This window comes from Rhinolophus sinicus, linkage group LG10 (genome assembly GCF_036562045.2).
Source record: "Rhinolophus sinicus isolate RSC01 linkage group LG10, ASM3656204v1, whole genome shotgun sequence".
In the NCBI taxonomy this organism is placed as follows: Eukaryota; Metazoa; Chordata; class Mammalia; order Chiroptera; family Rhinolophidae; genus Rhinolophus; species Rhinolophus sinicus.
Window position 1 is genome coordinate 42,102,216 of NC_133759.1, and position 19,942 is coordinate 42,122,157.

General features: G+C 39.3%; 1 protein-coding gene across 4 annotated transcripts in view; it reads right to left on the reverse strand.

Annotated features, from left to right (window-relative positions):
- ATG7 (autophagy related 7) overlaps positions 1 to 19,942 on the reverse strand; it is a 219,893-nt gene that overhangs the window by 161,195 nt on the left and 38,756 nt on the right. For all 4 annotated transcript variants that reach the window (XM_019732654.2, XM_019732653.2, XM_074312982.1 and 1 more), the window contains exons 8-12: positions 13,215 to 13,303; positions 11,493 to 11,614; positions 7,186 to 7,276; positions 6,282 to 6,426; positions 914 to 1,072 (exon numbers count right to left, since the gene is read on the reverse strand). In XM_019732654.2, the coding sequence (XP_019588213.2) occupies positions 914 to 1,072; positions 6,282 to 6,426; positions 7,186 to 7,276; positions 11,493 to 11,614; positions 13,215 to 13,303 (606 nt within the window). The remainder of the gene's footprint in view (positions 1 to 913; positions 1,073 to 6,281; positions 6,427 to 7,185; positions 7,277 to 11,492; positions 11,615 to 13,214; positions 13,304 to 19,942) is intronic.

Below are 19,942 nucleotides of genomic sequence, written 5' to 3' on the forward strand. Positions count from 1 at the left end.
AGAAACCTAAATAGTATGGTTCCTCAATGACAGGGCTGTCATTCATTCTTATTTCTTTTGGCATCCAGCACCTAGCTGGGCACATAGTGGGTGCTCAATCAATACTGTTGAATTTAACGTTCCTCAGGTACACGGCTCAAAGGAACAAAACTATCAAAGTCACTTCTAAAGCAAAGACTTCTAAAAATGAAAAAATGAGTGACTAAACAGAGAAACTTTGAGAAAGCGGGCTTTTTTTAGCTAGGGCTGAGAGCGTCTTGTGGCACTTTAAGTATAAGCAGATGTTTCAGAGACACCTAATCTAACCTCCGTCAGATAAACTGAGTAAGCATGCAAGATATAGAATCCTTTTGCTGGATGACCTCAAAAAACACCAGCAAGATTCTGAATCAAATGAGCTGAAAGACTTGTTTCTTATTATCGGGTGTTTTTAAAGTAAATGATCCAACTCAAACATACGAAGCAGCTATAGTAAAATGCTAAATATTTAGTCTTTCTTCTGTACAGACTTATATTCAATTTAATTTCATAAAGATATTCTAAGTAACTATCTCTATATTCTGGTGATAAAAGAAAAATAGTATCCTATACCTGAGCCACCATAAATCCCTTTGGAATAAGGCAGGATATAAAAATATACGTAACCCCAAGTTTCTCAACTGAAAGCCAGATAATGCTTTGCAACTTACAAGACATTTTTCAGACACACTTCATTTCATTTTTACAATAATACATGATTTTGTTTTGTGTTTTAACCCCCATCTCTGAGATGAGAAAACAGAGCCTCAGCCACATGATGGTGACAGATGTCTGACTGTCTTTCACCAATACCATCGGGCCACCTCATTCCCCAAGACTTAAACACTAAAGGCGTAGGAGACAACCTCTGACATCCCCAAACGGCGTAACATACCACTCCGGGGAATATTCTCTGGAGCCGGTCTGCTGCAGCCAGGGCCTTGGGCTTGCCACCAGCTAGGCAATCTTCAAATTCATAGAGAGGCTGCCTCACGGGATTGGAGTAGGAGATCTTGGCATTGTCCACAAACGTGATGTGTCTGACGCCCCACCCCTGCATGGAAACAGTATATCATGGTGTATTTCTGACGAGCGTTTCACGGGGTATCTCTGTTGGAGCAACTTGAGAACCTCAAAATATAGGAAACTTCAGAAATTGAATTGTGCAAATTCAGTTTTTGATAAATAGAACATCAAGCTCCTCTAAAAGGCAAAGTAATGATATACCCCAGTGCCTGGTTTCCTGTGGTAATGAGACTGAGAAATGTCCGAGTGGCTCTGACTAATTCGTTATATACTTGACAGAGGCACAAGAAAGAGATTTGAAGGTGAGCCTCCTAAGAACCGTCTAAGCTGCTGTCTGAAAAGAATTAGCAGTAGACCCCAATGTCCTTGCTTTCCCTTAAGGAATAATTAAGTACAAATAACAGCTCATTTTATAATAAAACTCACTTAAAGCTTGAATTAATTCCTAAAAAAAAAACACACACACAGAAAAAACAAGTTATTTCTCACTGTCTAACACTGTAGAAGATTATGGATTATTTCTCCAAGAGGCAAAAGCCTTAATAATCCGGAATACAGGGGATGATTCTATATTCTCAGAAATAGTTTTCATGATTTCATACACTTCAATTACATGTCCTATAAAGTCTTATAGAACCACATAATTTTAAAGTTGGGTAGGATCTCTAAAATCCTTAGTCCAACTACTTTGTTTTACAGATATGGAAACTAAAGCCTAGAAAAGATAAGTGACTCACCTAAGGTCATAGATCTAGTTAATGGTGGGGAAAGAATGAGACCCTCAGAGTTGCAACTAAATGAAGATGCCTACTTTTTGGGCAGTGAGGTTGTGTGGGGGGTAGGCGGGGTGTATTTCAGTAGATCATAAATAAGCATAATAATCTAAGAAAAGCTCTGCTATGATTAGCTATAAAGCTAAGATTCTGCTCTCTTATTTCAATATCCTTCTATTAGGGACCTTGAAACTCAGTTAGACTGATGATTTTAGGGGGACAATCAATGAAGACCCAGGATTTGTTTTCAGGGTTGAGAAAGGCCAGAATCCATTCTTTCAAAAGCATAGTTTAGATTGGCTGTTTGTTTTAAAGCCCACTGGTAACTTTTGGTCTTCTCACCCAGTTTGTAAGTTACTTTCATCAGCCAAGTAATCTACCATGGCTGGGGAATAGAAGTATGGAGGAAAATCCAAAAGTCACTTGTGCTTGTTTTGGGGATAATATTTCTGAAGTATTTTTGCATTCCTTAAAGCAATGCTGAGTGGATAGCAAGGGCGGCAGTCTGGGAACATGCTGGGTAGTGGGAAGAAAGCCAGATACATTACAAATATGCCACAGGCTAGTTACATGTGGGTGGACGTTCACACTTTTGGCTTCCTGGAATGCTACACAGTTTAAATGGCTAATCTGCAAAGATTAAAGAAAATTACAATACTCAATGCTGGTGAGGATGTGGTGGTGAAAAACCTGCTTTACTGGTTGAGAATGTAAACTGGTATCATTTTTCTGGAAAGCAATTTGGCAACGTTTCTAGGGTCTTTAAAATGTTCACATCCTTTGACCTACTTCTAGCAATCTATCCTAAGGAAATACATCCAGCAACCTAACCTAGAAAATAATCTGAAATACTGACAAAGATGTCATCATGAAGATATTCTTTGCAACATAATTTATAGTTACGTAAACATTTATACTTATGTAAACAATTGGAATCAATATTAATGCTTAACTTTAGGGGAATATGTTAGTAAATTATGTTTCATCATACAAGAAGGCATATTCTAAAGCCTTTGAAAAGGCCTAATAAACATCCTTTTTAATGACATGGGAAAGTGTTTACAGTGTTAATTGATAAAAGCAGGAGACATTACTATATATTAAACAAGGTTTTAAAATATACATTAAACAAACACTGAAAGGAAATAAGTGAAGAAGTGGTAGGAAAATGGGTACCTCCTTTACCTGCTTTATAGCTTTTATACTTTACAAATTTTCTATAATGGGTCTATACAGACTTTATAATTTTTAAAATTGTTAAGAAAACCTAAGCACCTATTTTTAGAAGCTAGGGAAACAATAATAAAACAAATTCCACAAAAAGAGGAAAAAATAAAGGTAAAAAGATATTAATGAATCTGAAAGAAAAACAAAACAAAAATTATAGAACTAATAAATAAATCAAGGATCTAGTTCTCTGAAAAGACTGATAAAATAGACAAGCCTCTCTGGCAAGTCTGAAATAGAGAAAAAAAGGACAAAACATAAACTCTAACATTAAGAATGTGGAAAGTTTAAAAAGAAGAAAAGATTTAAAAGATGATTAAGAGATTACAATAGGTATTTTACGTCAATTAATTTTTAAATTTAGATGAACTGGGTTTTCGAGGACAACAACATGACCAAACTGACTCAAAAGTAGTATAAAATCTAAACAATCAATATAGAAACATTTGTAAAAGTTCCTAGATTCCCTTCCCTTACCACCAACATAATTCTGAAAGGCACCAGGCCCAGCTGGTCTCATAACTGAATTTTACCAAACCATCAAGGAACAGATAAGCCATACAGTTAAACTGTTCTGGAACATAGAAAAAGGCAGAAAGTTTTAAGTTTACTTTATGAAGTTAGCATAACAGCTGTAAGATATACAAAGATACCACAAAGAAAAACATTACTATAGACAAACTTGACTTATGAACACAGATGTAAAAATTATAAAGAAAACATTACCAGTTGAACCCCAATGTATATTGGAAGAGTAAGATACCATGAACAAATACAGTGTATTCTAGGAATGCTCAACATTAGAATACTTTGATTAGCTTGATAAATGTATTTGATAAAGCTCAACAATCATTTCTGATGTGAACTCACAGTAAGCTAGAAATAGAAATCATCTTCCTTAACTTCTAAAAAGAGCACTTAACAGAAACCAATATCAAAATTAAAAGTGAAGGGGACAGCCTGGTGACTCAGGCGGTTGGAGCTCCATGCTCCTAACTCCAAAGGCTGTCGTGTCGGTTCGATTCCCACATGGGCCAGTGGGCTCTCAACCACAAGGTTGCCAGTTCGATTCCTCTAGTCCCGCAAGGGATGGTGGGCTGCGCCCCCTGCAATTAGCAATGGCAACTGGACCTGGAGCTGAGCTGCACCCTCTGCAACTAAGACTAAAAGGACAACAACTTGAAGTGGAACGGCACTCTCCACAACTAAGATTGAAAGGACAACAACTTGACTTGGAAAAAAAGGCCTAGAAGTACACAGTTCCCCAATAAAGTTCTGTTTAAAAAAAAAAAGAAAGGTGAAAACAAGAGTTTTCTAATTAAGGTCAGTAACAAAACAAAGATGCCAACTCTCAACTGCTATTCCTTCTATGGAGTCCTAGCCAATCCTACAAGACAAGGAAAAGATATAGAGATATAAATGTTGGTGAGGAATACTTATCAGCTTATAAAATTCAAAAGAATCAAATGAAAAACTATAATAATTAAGAGAACTTAGAAAGATGGCCAGATAGAAGATAAGCATTCGAAACTCATTATTTTTCCTATATCCCAATAACAGTCAACTGGAAATTTAATGGGATAAAATATCTCTAAAAGAAAAAAAAAAATCATTAAATATGTAGAAATAAACTAGATAAGACATGTGTGAGACCTATATAAAGAAAATGCTAGCTACAGAAAAACAAGATGTTCTAAATAATTGAAATGCTTCTGGAACTAAGGATCAATATTGTAAAGAGGACAATCTCTCCCAATTTATCTATTAATTCATTGTTATTTCAATTAAAACTGTGAGTAGGAATGAAGGAATAAAGAAATGGAACAAAAGAACAAAATAGAGAACCCATAAAGAGACTCAGGTATATAAGGAGATTTAGTATTTGACACAGGTAGAAAAATGGTGATTTGTATTATTGAATAAATGCCATTAAAACAAATGACTATTCATTTTGTGAAAAAGAAGTTAGATCTTTACCTCTCATCATATAACAAAAATAGATTCCACCTTGATAAAGATCTACACATAAAAACAAGAGCGATTTAAACCATAAAGGAAAAGACTGACATATTTAATCATAAAATTCAAAAAATCTTTTGTATAACTAAACATACCTTAAATAAGTTGAAAACAATATTTCCATCATATAACAGAAAAAGGTTAATATCCATAATAAAAAGAACTTCAAATCAATAAAAGAAACCCAAGGGACATGAATACAAAAAATGTAATTCATAAAAGAAATAAAATTGAAGACTTACCTCACTAATTAAAGAAATGCAAATTTAAAAGCTCTGTTTCACACATGTTTCTAGGAATACAGACTAGTATAATGTTTTTGAAAGGTAACTTAGATTGGGGAAAAATATATATGTACCGGGGGTGCCAAAATATGTATACAAGTGGACACTTTGGTCAACGTTGTTCAAGCAGTAGTTCGCCGTAATCAGAAGTCTGGACGCTGACAGTAACCACTTTGAGCACCTCTTGTCATTGCAGAAGTCAGACATGACTTGTGTTTATCTTTTGTTATTGATATATATATAGAGAGTATTACAATTCTAATATAGTTTTCCTCTCTTAAAATGTGTCTACATTTTTTGGCACCCTCTGTATATAAGTATAAATTGAACATTTGCTTTAACATAACAATTCTACTTCTGGAGCTATTTTCCTAAAGAAATAATCCTATGACTATGTAAAGATATAAATATAAAAATATCATTCCATCAGCACTTCTAAAGGAAAAATATGCTGAAACTGATGAAATAAACAGAGGAATAGTCATACAACAAAATATTACATATACATAATATGGAATACACAGGAAGAGAGCCATAATTATTTTTCTATTAAGTCAAAAATAAACACCTGTTCTAGATAGTATGCTATGATCCAATTTTTGTAAATATAAATAAATAAATAACAGCAAAGACGACAAATGTCTCTATGTATACGCCTACGAAAACTTCAGGGAATGATAGCACTGTATTTTAATCTGCTTAATTCTGGGAAATGGAACTTGGGATGGGAGTGGAGGGAGACTTTCTGTTTCTACTTTATGATAAAAACATGTATTCCTTTTATAACTAAAAAGATACTGAGAAAAGAAAAAAGGAAGGAGAGAGGGAGGAAGAAAGGGGAAGGGACATCCGAGAGGTGGAAGGCAATCAAGCAGAGTAAAACAGGAAGAGAGGCCACAATTCCAAAGGTACCACTCAGCCCCCACAAACTTACCATCAGTGTCCTAGCGACGTTACAACCCAAGGTGCCAGCTCCAAGCAGCAGACATCTGGCAGACACAACTTTGTCTAAGTCCAGAGTCGGCACCAATCTCCAACACATCAGTTTGAGATTTAGATCCACTGATGACTCAGCTAACCTAGAAAATGAGCGAATTGTTTATTTATTCAGTCAATCACTCCTTTATGTCCCAATCTTGTTCCTTTTAGATAGAAAGTAGCTGTATGAGAAACCAAGAAATAAATACTACGGAAGTTAGGATCAAAGGGAAAATAAGATGGAGCCTGAGGGCAAGTCGGGAGGAGAAAGGTTACTGTGCAGAATGCATGCCATTGTAGCCCTCTGCAATCGTGAGTGATACTGAGCTCCTAGCAGCCAAGGTGAAAAAGGAAACACGACTGGTAATCGGAGTCATTTTGTCCATAAATAAAAACACACCAGCTGCTTGAGAGAGAAGTTTTTCATAACACTGAGAACAGAGAAATTTTTTCTAAGTCCCCTCAATAAAGGATGCACTTACACCCTCCCTTTAATACAATACTGGTTTCTGTGAAATATTCCTTACGATGTCCTTCAACATAGGCTAATAGGACAAAATTAAAGGGCAATGATTAAAGGACTCACACGTGGTGCAGGTACATGGGTCTGAAAGTCTGAGCCTGAAGCAAGAACAACATTCAGAATGTCTAGATGAACAGTTGACCTGTGTGCCCTTCAGATATTCATCTACCACATTAATGCCCGCAACCAAACTTAAACTAAGAATTAGGCAGCCGAGTGCCATAACACTCACTGCTCATGTGAATGGCACCCCCTGGACAGAACTGGGCAACGCCCTTGGCCTCCCAGGCCCTGGTGTGCAAAAGCCCCACGGGAGAAAACATCTTCCAAAACATACCTTTTAGGGTCCATACATTCACTGAGGTTTACCATCCTGGGTCCCATGCCTCCTTTCTGGTTCTTTTCCCATCCAACTGCTTTGGGACAATCTTAAGGCAAATAAAACAGTAAGTTTAATGAAGGAGGGAAGAACAAAAACAAATACGTCAAGCAGCAAGAAGGCCTGTGTACTGAGAAGCTTTTAATGCACTTCTTTCTCAAAGCGGTTCTCAGGCCTGAATTTGTACCTCCTTGCCTCATTGGTCCCCATCTTCCTTGGCTACGAGGAATCTTGTTTAGAGGCCAGGAGACCTGAGTGTAGACTTCTCCTGTAGAGGAGCTTCTGAAATAGCCCTCATCTCTAGCCTGAGTTGCTCTGACTTCTGCAGTTACTGGAAGTTGCTCAAATAAAGACAATCATATTTGGGATTCATATAACGCTGTGGAGGGTTCACTATCTCAGGAGACAGGCTGGTGTGACGGCAACACAGTCCGTCCCTCTGTTCCTCATCCTCCCAGTGTCCCTCTGCTCAGTCGCTCAGCTCCATCACTGTGTATCTATCTACCTGTGGGCACATCACAGTCCAAGAGGCCTGTCCCTTTGTTCAGCTGCCCTCCCCTCTAAGATCCCCCTTATCCGTTCAGACTTTCCCTCCCCCTGACTTCGCTCTCCTAACCCCTGCTATGGGTGCCTCTGGAACTCCAATTCCAGTTCTCAATGTCTGCCCTCTATGATGCTCTGAGAAGATAGGCTCCTGCGGCTAAGAGACGTGGGAAATGCCTCTAGACCCATATCTATGTTCTCTATCCGCCCTTACCACCGCCCAAACCTGGAGCTTCACCTCACATGTGAGGGGGACAAAAGCTCTGAGAAGCCTGCAATTAAATTAAATTAAAGGAACCTTAAATTAAAGGAACCACTTGATTCGATTTGGCTTTGTGTTTCCTAAACTTACCCGATCTAATGCTCACTGTCTCCCTCCCTCACTGGTAACACACTCAGGGCAATGCAGCTCTATCCTACGGTTGCAAAACCTCATAAAAACCTCCGTTGCTCTATAGCATATTCATGCTCCCTCCTCACCTTAACGGAAATGTGGCTTCCTGTGGGGTGCAGCCACTCTCACACTCCCCACACCTCAGGACCTCGGTCCTTTTCTTATCGAATCCATCAACTCCTTCTCAGGGAATGCACCCAGCCACAACCTACCCTCCCAGTAGCCCCTCCAACGTCTGCCTGAAATAAATCCCTGACGGAACAGAAACTCCTTGACTTAAAAACATTGAATGTCAACTGTAATGGAAACATTTAAAAAGGAGGGGGAAAGTGAAGGGGAATAAGAGGTTCAAATTTCCAGGCATAAAACAAGTAAGTCATGGGGATGTAATGTACAGCATGGGGAATATAGTCAGTAATACTGTGACAGCGTGGTACAGTGTCAGGTGGTTGCTGGGCTTATCATGGTGATCACTTCTTTAAGTATATAAATGTTGAATAACTAGGGTGTACAACTGAAAGTATTATAATATTGTATGTTAGCTATACTTTAATAAAAATCTTTTTAAAAAACATGTACAGGACTACTGAGAGAAATTTTGTTTGTTTCTAATTATATGCTGGTGTTCTTTGGCTACCCTCCTACTTTTAGATTTCTATCCACACCTCTATTTTCCTTTCCTTGGGAACTTTTTAGCTTTGTTTTTCAAACAGTATTGCTTAATATAATTATGGAATCTATAATTATGCGATCATTTACACAATCTTTTCTTTGTGAAGAGAAAAGATGGGATAGGATGACCAATGGAAAATCATGGGGCCAATTATCCTCGAAAGTTAGTTGGGCCCCAATTTGGCTGGGGGCATCATTCACAGCAAGAAGCCAAGAAACACATGTCCCTTTTCGTTTTAACTCAGGCCTCTGGTGTGGTCCTATTTTTAATGTCATGAAAAATTAAAACTAATATATCAGATTTGAGTTCTTAAAAAGTTTAGAGACTTCAAAATTCTTTTTCTGGGAAAAAGAGTTCAGACCTGTTACAAAATCATATTTTGTTTGATTTCCTTACTATTCTTATGTGAAATAAAAATGCTTCTCTAATATATAGCATGAGAAACTTGACTAGAACACTCTAGTACTGTAATTCATAACTCCAGCCCAAGCTTTATCCTGTTACAGATAAGAAATCATAAAGCAAAAACAAAATGTCATTTCAGATAAAAACATCTCTGTACTCAAAATGCTATAGCCATGTCTAAGAAAATTAGATGTATTTTCAAGTTATTGACAGTGAAAATAATACTATATATGACAATATTTAATCTATCATATGTGCCTCCAGTAAACTACATCTACAAGACATACCCCAAATTAATGAGAAAATATTTTTTAGGGGAAACTTAGGATCTGTTTTCCCATAGTTGGGCAACCAGGAACACATCCAAGACAGAAATTAAAATGCGGGCTCTCTCACTCTCAGCAGTGTCTGCTGCCTCCTTCAGCCAGTTGCCAGAATACTCTTTGTATCAGCAATGGAGAGGGGGCTTGGCTACATAACGAGGAGCAAAAGAGGGTTTAGGACATTTAAAATATTTGTTACACCATTGCCGTTGCAACTATGGGATGTCTTAGAAATACTAAAAAGTACTGCCATGATCATACCTTCCCTTCACATGATGATATAAAATAACTATAAAGTTTTATTATAAAGTTTAATTTACAGTTAAGAGGGGAAATACTAAATCACATGAAAAGAAACTTGTCTTTCCTAAACAATCTATACTCAATATCAAGCATAAAAAAGATATATTGAAGGCATTATTGGACTATGGAAAACCTCTTTTTCAAATGGAAATCTATAGTTTCCTGGGTTTGCCAGCTTCATCAAGTATCAGCGTTATTATTGGGAGCGGGGAATAAGAGTAATTCAGTGCCTTTATCTTAAAAATGGAAAGAACAGCGCCTTCCCCAAGAGTGGGTGGCAGGATTAAGTGAGTGAAGCACGGAAAGTGCATGGCGGTCTGCCAGGTATAGACCAGGTCCACATTGCTTGTTAGCTAACCTCATTCCCCTAGAACCACCCATCCTCAAGTTGTGGCTTAATAAAACAAAGGTACAGCGTGTAAGTTAACATCACATGGAAGCTATTTTAGAATGTGCCAGAAGAGGGTGCTAAATCAAATGCAAATCTCTGAAGACAGCAGAGGGGTCATGAATTTCTTAAGGCTCTAAAATAACAAGTAAACAGCTTCCTACTTTGCTGACCAAGCAGTTCTCTGTCAATCTTTCTGAGAAGTCTTTTTAAGACATTTATCAGTGCTGCAGCAAAGAGTCACTGATAAAATGTCATCAGAGCCAATCCTGGATCCTTTTGACTTCTGCACTCGAGAAATGACATCTCAGAGGAGATTTTAACTTTCCCCCACACCCCCCATACACACTTTAAGGCACATGATCTGTGGATTAAAGAAAGTAATGTGCCTTGGAACCATGTGGATGTTGCAGGGAACAAATTAAACAATGTATGTGAAAGTACTCTGGAAAGCATGTAAGTCACAAAAATCCGTGGGATCATTGTGGAGAGTGTTGGGCTTAGTGTGAGACAGGAAATTAACTTAAATTCGCATTTATGAAGCATCTATAACATGCTAGACATTGTGTTCTGTCTTTTACTCAGGTAACAGATTCCTCACAAGAAATACTCCATGAGGTGGGCACTATTAGTACTCAAACTTCGGTATGTGTTCTCTGTGACATGTATATAAATATAAATGTATGTACATATACACACATACACATACATATCTATATAAAATGTCTGTGAGCCTACGTTTCCCAATTCATGAAAAGGAGATAATAGCTGATGTCTAACCACACAGGACTAAATGAAGAATATTAAATGTGGAAAGAGAAATGGCCCTTTTGCTCACTGGTTTACCGTATGGAGACTAGAACCACACACAGCTTTAAGTTTGTAACAAATACGTAAGTAAGGGCATTAATACTTCATTCTTCCTTGAAGAAGGGGCAAGAATAAAGATTTTTATCTTAAGCAAAAAACAAAAACAAAACTAGAGGGGGGAAAAAGAAAACATCCTTAAGATTGCCTGGAGGAAATTTCTTGGGGACAGTCTTTGCCTTTGTCCCTGTATGAATAGCAGAGCTGCCCTCTGTTCAAGGGAGGTGTTCCCAGTGGAAAAGAGGTAGGAGACAAATTTTTCTATTCCTTCTGCTGCCTTTGTGAAAGGATGAAAGGAAAGTTAAACCTGACTTGGTTTCTGATAAATGATAATTACATGCATTCTCAAAGACTGGAAAGGCAAATTACCTGGGCTAAATGCCATTTCTGGAAGCTTCACTTCAAAGAGTATGCTGTGGGTGATCTCTCTGACCCCCTGCATGGTTCGGTCCCGGAAGCAGAGAATTTCAACAGATGGGAAACTGCTACTCCTGGTGTCAGGCCCGGATTTTATTTTATTTTAATTTTTTTAAGGAAAGAAAAGAAAGAGCTCACATAAGAACTTCAGAAAGCCCAGTTGGAGAGAATTCAGTTCATTGTAATTATGCTTCCTTGACACCTTGGGGGATGGCCTTAACCGGTGAGAGATTTTGAACACATCCATGTACGCTGCCTTTGTCTAAGTGTTTAGAGGCTGAAGGCTGAATAGGCTGTGATTTCTTTCCAGGTGAGTTTTATATAACAATCACACAGCACATAAATACTTCTGACAAATGAATCTTAAATGCAGGAGAACAAAGAAGTTCTCGACACATTAAAAAGAACCTCTGAGGCATGCATGTGTTCTTCTGTCACCCTTCTCTCCATCTGAACTTAAACCTCTGAAACCACACCTCCATCAGCAGTTAGGAAGCCCATTTGTGCCACATAGACTGACCACCTGGATAAGTAACTATAACCATTGTCCCTCTGAGGACAATCTAGAACTTAGCCACCTTCATGTTTTTTCAGTGAACACTTTTACTTGAGTAAAGCAGACACAAAGACTTACAAATCTTAACTGTAAAGGAGCTTGTCTCATGGCTTCTCCCAGTTATTAATCACCTCCTTCAAAAGTAACTACTACTCTAACTTCTAAGTCCATAGCTTTTGCCTGTTTTGACCTTCACATAGATGGAATCATAGCGTATGTATTCTTTTCATATCCCACTTATTTCATTCAACATTATGTTTTTTCAAACTCACCCATATGGATACATGTATTGGTAGTTCATTCAGATTCACTACAATGTAACATTCCATTGCAATGAATATACGATTTATTACCCACTTCATTGTTGAGGGATATCCGGATTGCTACCAGTTTTGGGTTATCAAGAATAACACTGCTCTAAACATTCCTGTATGTGTGTTTTGCTTGTATCTGAGAGCATTTATGCGTGTTACATACCTGAGAGTGAAATCGCTGAGCTATAGATATTTTTAACGTAGATACTGAGATAGATACTGCCAGTTTTCCTGCAGTGTTTGAGAGTTCCAATTGCTCCACATCTTCAACACTTGGTATTGTCATTTTTTTAAGTCATTCTTATGGGTATGTGGCAGTATCTTATTATTTCTATTAATGAGTAGTATCTCGTTATATTTTATTTCCTTGATAACTAACGATGTTGAGCATCTTTTCAAATGTATATTAGCCTTTTAGATACCCTCTGTTTGAATTATTTCAGGGTTAGATAAAAGGAGGTTGGTAGCAACAGGAAAATCCTATCTGAAAGCAACCCAAACAGCTGAAGGGAGGGCTGGAGAATTTCAGGGTTGGGACCACTGGCTGCTTGCCCTGCCATACTCTAAAACATCTTTAGTACAGCATGCTCAGTCTGCAGCCATGTAACAGACCTGCGTAGGGGCTCCCCATTGATGGAAATTGGCTCACAACTGGTTTATTGATTTATCACCTGGTTTCTGTGCCAGAAAGAAAAAAATGCATTTGGGAAAACAGATACCAATAGAGGCAGACACACCGTCAAAAACATATAGATAGACAGACTGACAGACAGACACACAACATACACACACACACGTAAATACCATCTGTGGGCTGCTAGGACCAAAAAATTCCTCAAAGGCCATCCAGGGTACTGGGCTAAGTTACAGGGATCATACACACCAATGGTTACCTGTGAACAGAAAAGACTTTCTGAGTGAGTCAAATACCATGTCAGATTCACAAGACAGATATTGCTAATACTTCCTCTTCCGTTTTGATGCTGTTCTGCAAAAACATTAACAATTAGACACCTGGTGAAGGGCGAAAGGGCAGAGAGGAACGCAAAATGATGTCACACTAGACAATAGAACTTCTTGATGGCAGGAGCTGTCAAATTCTTCTCTGTACCCCTGTACCTTGCACTGGACCTGGCAGAGAGTAGGAACTAAATACATTTGAGAGGGAGAAAGACTGAAAGGAAGACAGAAAGGGAGAGAAGGGAGGAGGCAGGCAGGGAGGACTGTCAACTCTCAGGGCTCACATAGAGAAAATCCTCTCTTAAAAAGACATAATCTGTGAAAATGGCTAATTTTTATACAACAAGAAAAATCAAAGAAGGGCCACTACCATTGTTAAGTCTATAGTCAGATCAAATTAAACAGATAGATGCCCCTAATTGCTGACACACATTTCCTCCCACTCCCCTCTCTCCACCTCCTAAAACTTAACCTGCGTCTGGAAAACTTTACTCAATTCCAGATACCATTTGTTCAGTTGATGACTTTCCTTGGCGGAAGCAGTCATTCTGTCCTCTCTGCTTCCATAGCTCTTTGTACAATTGAACATAACATTTTTCACTTTTTCTGTCTCCTTCCTCTCAAAAGACAAAGCGCATCGAGCACCTGCCTCTTGATTTCTAAATACCATTCTCCAATAAAAGGAATCAGGGCTCCTTGGACACATGGCTAATTTCAGGGCTGAGGCACGGGAAAAAACAAGATGAACTTGGAGCACCTTGGATACCAGAAAGGAAGGAAGTGCTCAATAAACAAAAAGATGGGGGAATGTCAAGGGGACACCGGAGCTAATTGAAAGATCTCTCAGTGGCCAAGGCTGGACCAATAAGGGCAACAAAATAACTCACATAGTATTGGATTGTAACCCATAGTATAAAATAAGTCTCTATGAGTCCTTTCGGATATACATAAACAATGGGATAAATAAATACATGAAGGTAAAGGGACAAGTCTTCCTTCCTTACAAAAGATTTCTAAACAGTACATGTAGATACTGCCCACTCCAGGAGTGGGGCTTAATCCTTCTCTTCCCTGAGAGTGAGCCAGACTTAGTGAATCACATCAAAAGAAAAAAAGTAGTAATTTACCGTGGAGAAATCTGGCAAATACTACTTTAACCAAGTGATCAAATTTAACATCACGGGGATGCCTTGTAGATATCAGGTCCCCCTGATATGATGTGATGAAAAGTGCACTTCACCTCAGTGGTATTCTTTCCAAAAACCCATAACCCCAGTCTAATCATAAGGAAACATCAGAGAAACGAAATTAAGAGGCAGTCGACCAAAGTAGCTGACCAGCACGCCTTAAAACTGTCAAGGTCATCAAAAACAAGAAAAGTCTGAGAATCTGTCACAGACCAGAGGAGACTAAGGAGACCTGGTGACAATGCAATGTGGTCTCCTGGATGGGATCCTGGAACAGGAAGTGGGTGTTATTGGAGAAACTGGTGGCATCTGAATAAAGTCTCAAGTTTAGTTTGTAATAATGTACTAATGTTGGTTTCTCAGTTTTGACAAATGTACCACGGTAATGTAAGGTGGTGGCATTAGAGAAAATTGAAACAGGGTGAAGATACATGGGAACTCTATGCACGATCTCTGCAACTTTTCTGTAAATCTAAAATTATTCCAAAATAAAAAGTTTATTTTAAAAAAAGAAGACAATGAGCATCTAGAGAACAGAGAGTATCTCCCCATGATCAGTTCACAGACACATACCAGATACTTAGGGAATGCTTGCTGAATAACTAAAAAGGATGGATGGATGGATGGGTGGATGGAAGGATGGGTGGATGATGGATGGAAAGATGAAAGGAGGGAGGGAGAAAAGATGGTTGCAGAGAACCGTAAGTTAATGCACAGGTTTCCATTATAAATGTAGCTGTGGGTTAAATAAAAAAATGGCAGGTAAGCTTTTGGTTACTCTAGATCCAGCTAGTTCTGTAAGAATGGGATCAGCCCATATATTTACCACAGTACTGAGCACAATGTCAGCCATAAAGAAGGTACTTAACCAATATTCAGATGAAAGAAAGACAGGAAAAAAAAAGGGGGGGAGGGGAGGGGAGGAAACAGGAGGAGAGGGGAAGGAGGAAAAGGGTAGGAAGGAAGGGAAGGACGAAAACATACCACCACCATCGAGAGAGAACCACTATTAACATCCTGGTGTGTAACTTCCCTTAACTTTATTCTTTACATACATATGTTTTTATTATTACAACTTTTAAACAAAAACGGGATCTGTAATGCGGGGTCTCAGCTCCCACTGCCCGCACCAGAACGCAGGACATGGTGAGGCCAAAAAGGAACAACAACGGAGCCATAGATAGGGGAGTCACACCACTATATTCTGGAAGGCAGCCGGTCGAGACACAAGAAGCAAACATCCACCAGTACCCCAACAAGGGGTCTTCCTGCACCAGTGTAGCTGGCAGCCAGGCGAGACACAGGAAGTAGAATCCACACAATCCGCAACATCTGCAATTCGCTACTAACTGCTCTTGTTAGCCACAATCCGCGCCTGCTAGCGCAGTCATGGCAGTTACATTAGTGGCTAATGGCAAACTGGTTACAGCTGACGGCCATCTACTACCCCAGCCAGCACCTTTCCACGTGAGGTTGAGAGCCTGGAAACTGCTCTCTGGGACTCCGTTCCTACAGGATCACACTATACTGTTTTATACCTCTTATTCTATTGTAAACTCTCTTCCATGCCAATAAATGTCATTCTACAACCACGGTCAGGAGTGGCTGAATGGCAGTCCATTGTATTGATGTCCACAATTTTTTTCTATTTCCTATTGAAGGATAATTGAGTCATCTTCATCTGTGCTCAATAAATCTCTGAAAATGAGTTTTACTATTGTCTTATCAGATAATTACTGCACTATTTCAAAGACATTTTTAATAAACGTTTGCTGCCTTCTCTGCTATAAATTGTCTTATTCCTGAAACTGAAGCTTTTTGCCTAGATGCATTTTCATGTCTGAAATGCAAATAGATTCATATTTAATACAATACAAACAGATTCATATGTATGGCCATCCTTTCAGGAAATACAGGATATCTTTATTTGAGATTTCCTTTCTCACAGGGAGATAAAACATCATCAGCTAGGGAGCTTTTAAAAACAGAGCTTGCAGAGACTAATCTGAGTATCCCCCTTACTCAATGAGTGGCCTGAGGCAAACTAGTCCACTCCTCCAGGCCACAGCTTGGTTTCTGTGACTCACGGGGGGAAATAATAGTACCTGCGCCACAGAGATGTAGTGAGGATTAAATGAGATGATCCTGAACCTGAAAAGCCCTGCTCATAGCCCCACAGAGACCTTGTGCTATTCACAAGTCGTTATGAGCGATGCGAATCTCCATGGGTGAGTCTAGCCATGTGTGCCTGTAATTCTGAACATGCCCGAGTAATTCTGACGCGGTTGGGCCAGTCCACAGGCCATACAGAAGGTGGTCTTGTAGACAAAAGCAAGAACATCTGTGGGGCTAGTCCGCATTACCTTGAGAACTCTGGTTTGACTCAGTCTCCCCACGCTCCCAAAATGTGCTCTGTGCCCCAGCAGCATGGGCACCACCGGGGCCCTGTCAGAAATGCAGCATCTCGGGCCGTCCGCAGCCCTGCTGGATCCGGGGGGTTCCCATGCTCACGGCAGTAGGAGGGTGGCCGCCCCAGTCCTCATCCTTCTCTAGCCCTGGTTCTCACATTTGAACGCATGTGGCAATCGCCTGGACAGCTTTCAAAAATCCTGCTGCCTGGACCCCACTTCCAGAGGTTTTTCCATTGGTGTGGGGCGCAGGTTGAGTATTAGCTGTTTTAAAAGCGCCCCAGGGGATTCTAATGTGCAGCCAGGTTGCAAATCACTGCTTGAGCGTCTTGCAATAGTTTCACAAACTGTGGCCACCACCGACCACCTGCATCAGAATTTCCTGGGAAGCTCTTTGAACTTGCACCACCTGACCCAACCCCAGAGTACTGACATCTAAGTACTGATCCCTAAGTACTGATACCTGCATGTTCAGGGACCTCCCCATGCGCCTCTATGTACACTATCATTTCTGCACTAGCTGCCTGGAGTCTAAGAAGGAGAAAACAAGTGCTTGCTTAAAACAGGGTTCATTGCACCCTATATTTTCCTTACAGTAACAGATTATTTGTTGAACCTTTGTATTTTCTTGGTTCAAAGGCACCATAGATTATAAAACGCACTTTCAAATTGGACAGAAAAAAAAGGGGAATCATTACCACATTGAATACACACAAGAACTGTAAGAAATTCCTGACTTGAGAAAATTTATGAAGAAAAAAAGCACTTGAGAATGGAGAAAATACAGGACACATTTCACATGTTTCTCTTGCTGGTCTACAAGCTCCGTGAGGGCAGGAGCAGCCTCTGTCACATTCATCCTCCCAGCTCTAGTAGCTGGCACAGTACCTGATGCTCAGCAAATATCTGTTGAATAAATAACAGAACTGGTCCATTTCTATAGGCCCCAATATATGAAAAGCTCTCCCCTCTCGCCCATGTTGGGCAGGTAACCTGGGAGGCAGCTAGAGGAGGAAAGGTGATGTCTGACCAACAGAGACCTGAAGCTTACAGATAAAACCACGATGCAGCATTTCAGCCAGTTCCTTTTCCTTTTCCAACATGGCAGGTCCTCCATTCAATGATATTTAGCACTGGGATCCTCCTGGGTGAGAATGTGAGAGTATGGTCTAAAACAGGATTTCCTACGCGAAGCAAGAGAACTCTGAGAATGAGCTCTCTGGCCTACAGCTCCCTCGGAGTAAGGAAGTTGTCTTCCTGGAGCTTTTCTGGTCCAGTTGGCCACCGCCACCACCTGAAACACCTTTTTATTTTGTTTCCCTCAATCGTGACAGACTGTATCTGTTACACAAACTACACTTACTAAGGAATCATTGCTTCAATTTCTTTTTCTATTTTAAGTTCATCAAAGGCATTTACAACTCTGTTACCCAGCAAGGAAAGGGGGAGAAGGGAGAAACGGACATTCCACTTCTGTAACACGTGAGACAGGTTAGAAGGAGAAAAGGGCCTGATGCAGCGAAAACACCAACAACAATAACACTGGCTGGAGCATCAGCAGGTCATGTGCTCTAATCCTGTAGCGAATTGATTTTAAGAACTTGGGGAAGTTCTTTCCTCACCTGTAAAATGAAGGGGGTGAATCATTTTATCTCAAAGGATTTCTTCTAACTCCAGAATGAGTGAACTTTAGAGAAAGTTCAAAGAGAAACAAGTCCTACATAGGTTACAAAACAACACAGACTAAGTTAAGGTTTAATTTTATGCGGTGTCTAAAGGCTATTTAATTTTCACCTTGATAGAACCTAGACGGCACCAATCTAGAAAAGGCCATTCACATAGATTCTAAATTTCAATTTTCAAATATGACTCCATAAACCTGGGCTCTTACCAAATGTCCTGAGTTACTCTCATGCAACCCTCAGCAGTTTACTTAACGTCTCTAAGCCTTAGTTTTCTCATCTATAGGATAACTCTTGCCTGCACTTAGCACAGAGACAAGGCAGACACTCAACAAATGGGAACTGTGACCCAACATAAATAAACTCTATTGTCGTAACTTCACTGACCTCTTTCTTCAGTTTAATCTATCACCATTACATAGTTATCTATCTTCAGTTACAAGATGATCTTTTCTTACATGGCAGAGAAAAGAAAGGGATAAGCATCTAGTATATCAAATATTTTCTGCGTCTAGCTTTTATCTTCTGCAAACGTGTTGGGACTAAGTGGTATTTAAATTATATAAATTAGAATGTTTATTTTACATACGGTAAGTGGATGCCTAATTTCAAATAATGAGCATACTTCCGACAAAGGCAATGAGGTAGGAAGGTAAGAAGAAAAAAAGAAATATATTTTTGAGGAGAAAAGATCAGGAATGAGTTCTTAGAGCAACATGACATAAGATAAGCTACAGAGCAGGAATGAACTGCTGAAGAGAAATCTATCACGTATCCATTAAGGAAGGTCAGCGTGAAAATGCTTTGAAGTAACTCCTACCCACATAAAGCACGCATGAGTACAAAAGGCAAGCATCTGGATAGGAAAATGACAGAACCCATTTGACACTCAGTTGCATACAATTTACTATTCCTTTGAGTATTTAAAAGTGACTCCACCATCGTGAAGTGCCTTAATAACGAAATCAGGAACCTCAGTCATTGAAGAATTATTCAGCATAATACTAGGTAAGCCAGATAAACTATTTGGGTAAATGGATTTTATTTTTTACATGGCAATCAGAGCAATCATTGGAAAGGAGTTCTGGGTTCTAGAACTGGCTTTGCCACAAATTCATTGAGTGACAAATCACTTCCTTTTATAAACAAATCAGCAGAAAGAAGCAAAATGTGATTTTTTTTAAAAAACAATTTTGTTTAGGAGGTTGATGAAATAAATGTTCCTTTCCACTTGGCTGAGAACACAAAATTCATTTAGGTGGTCCAGTCAACGGTCTGGCTATGGTCCAGCCAAC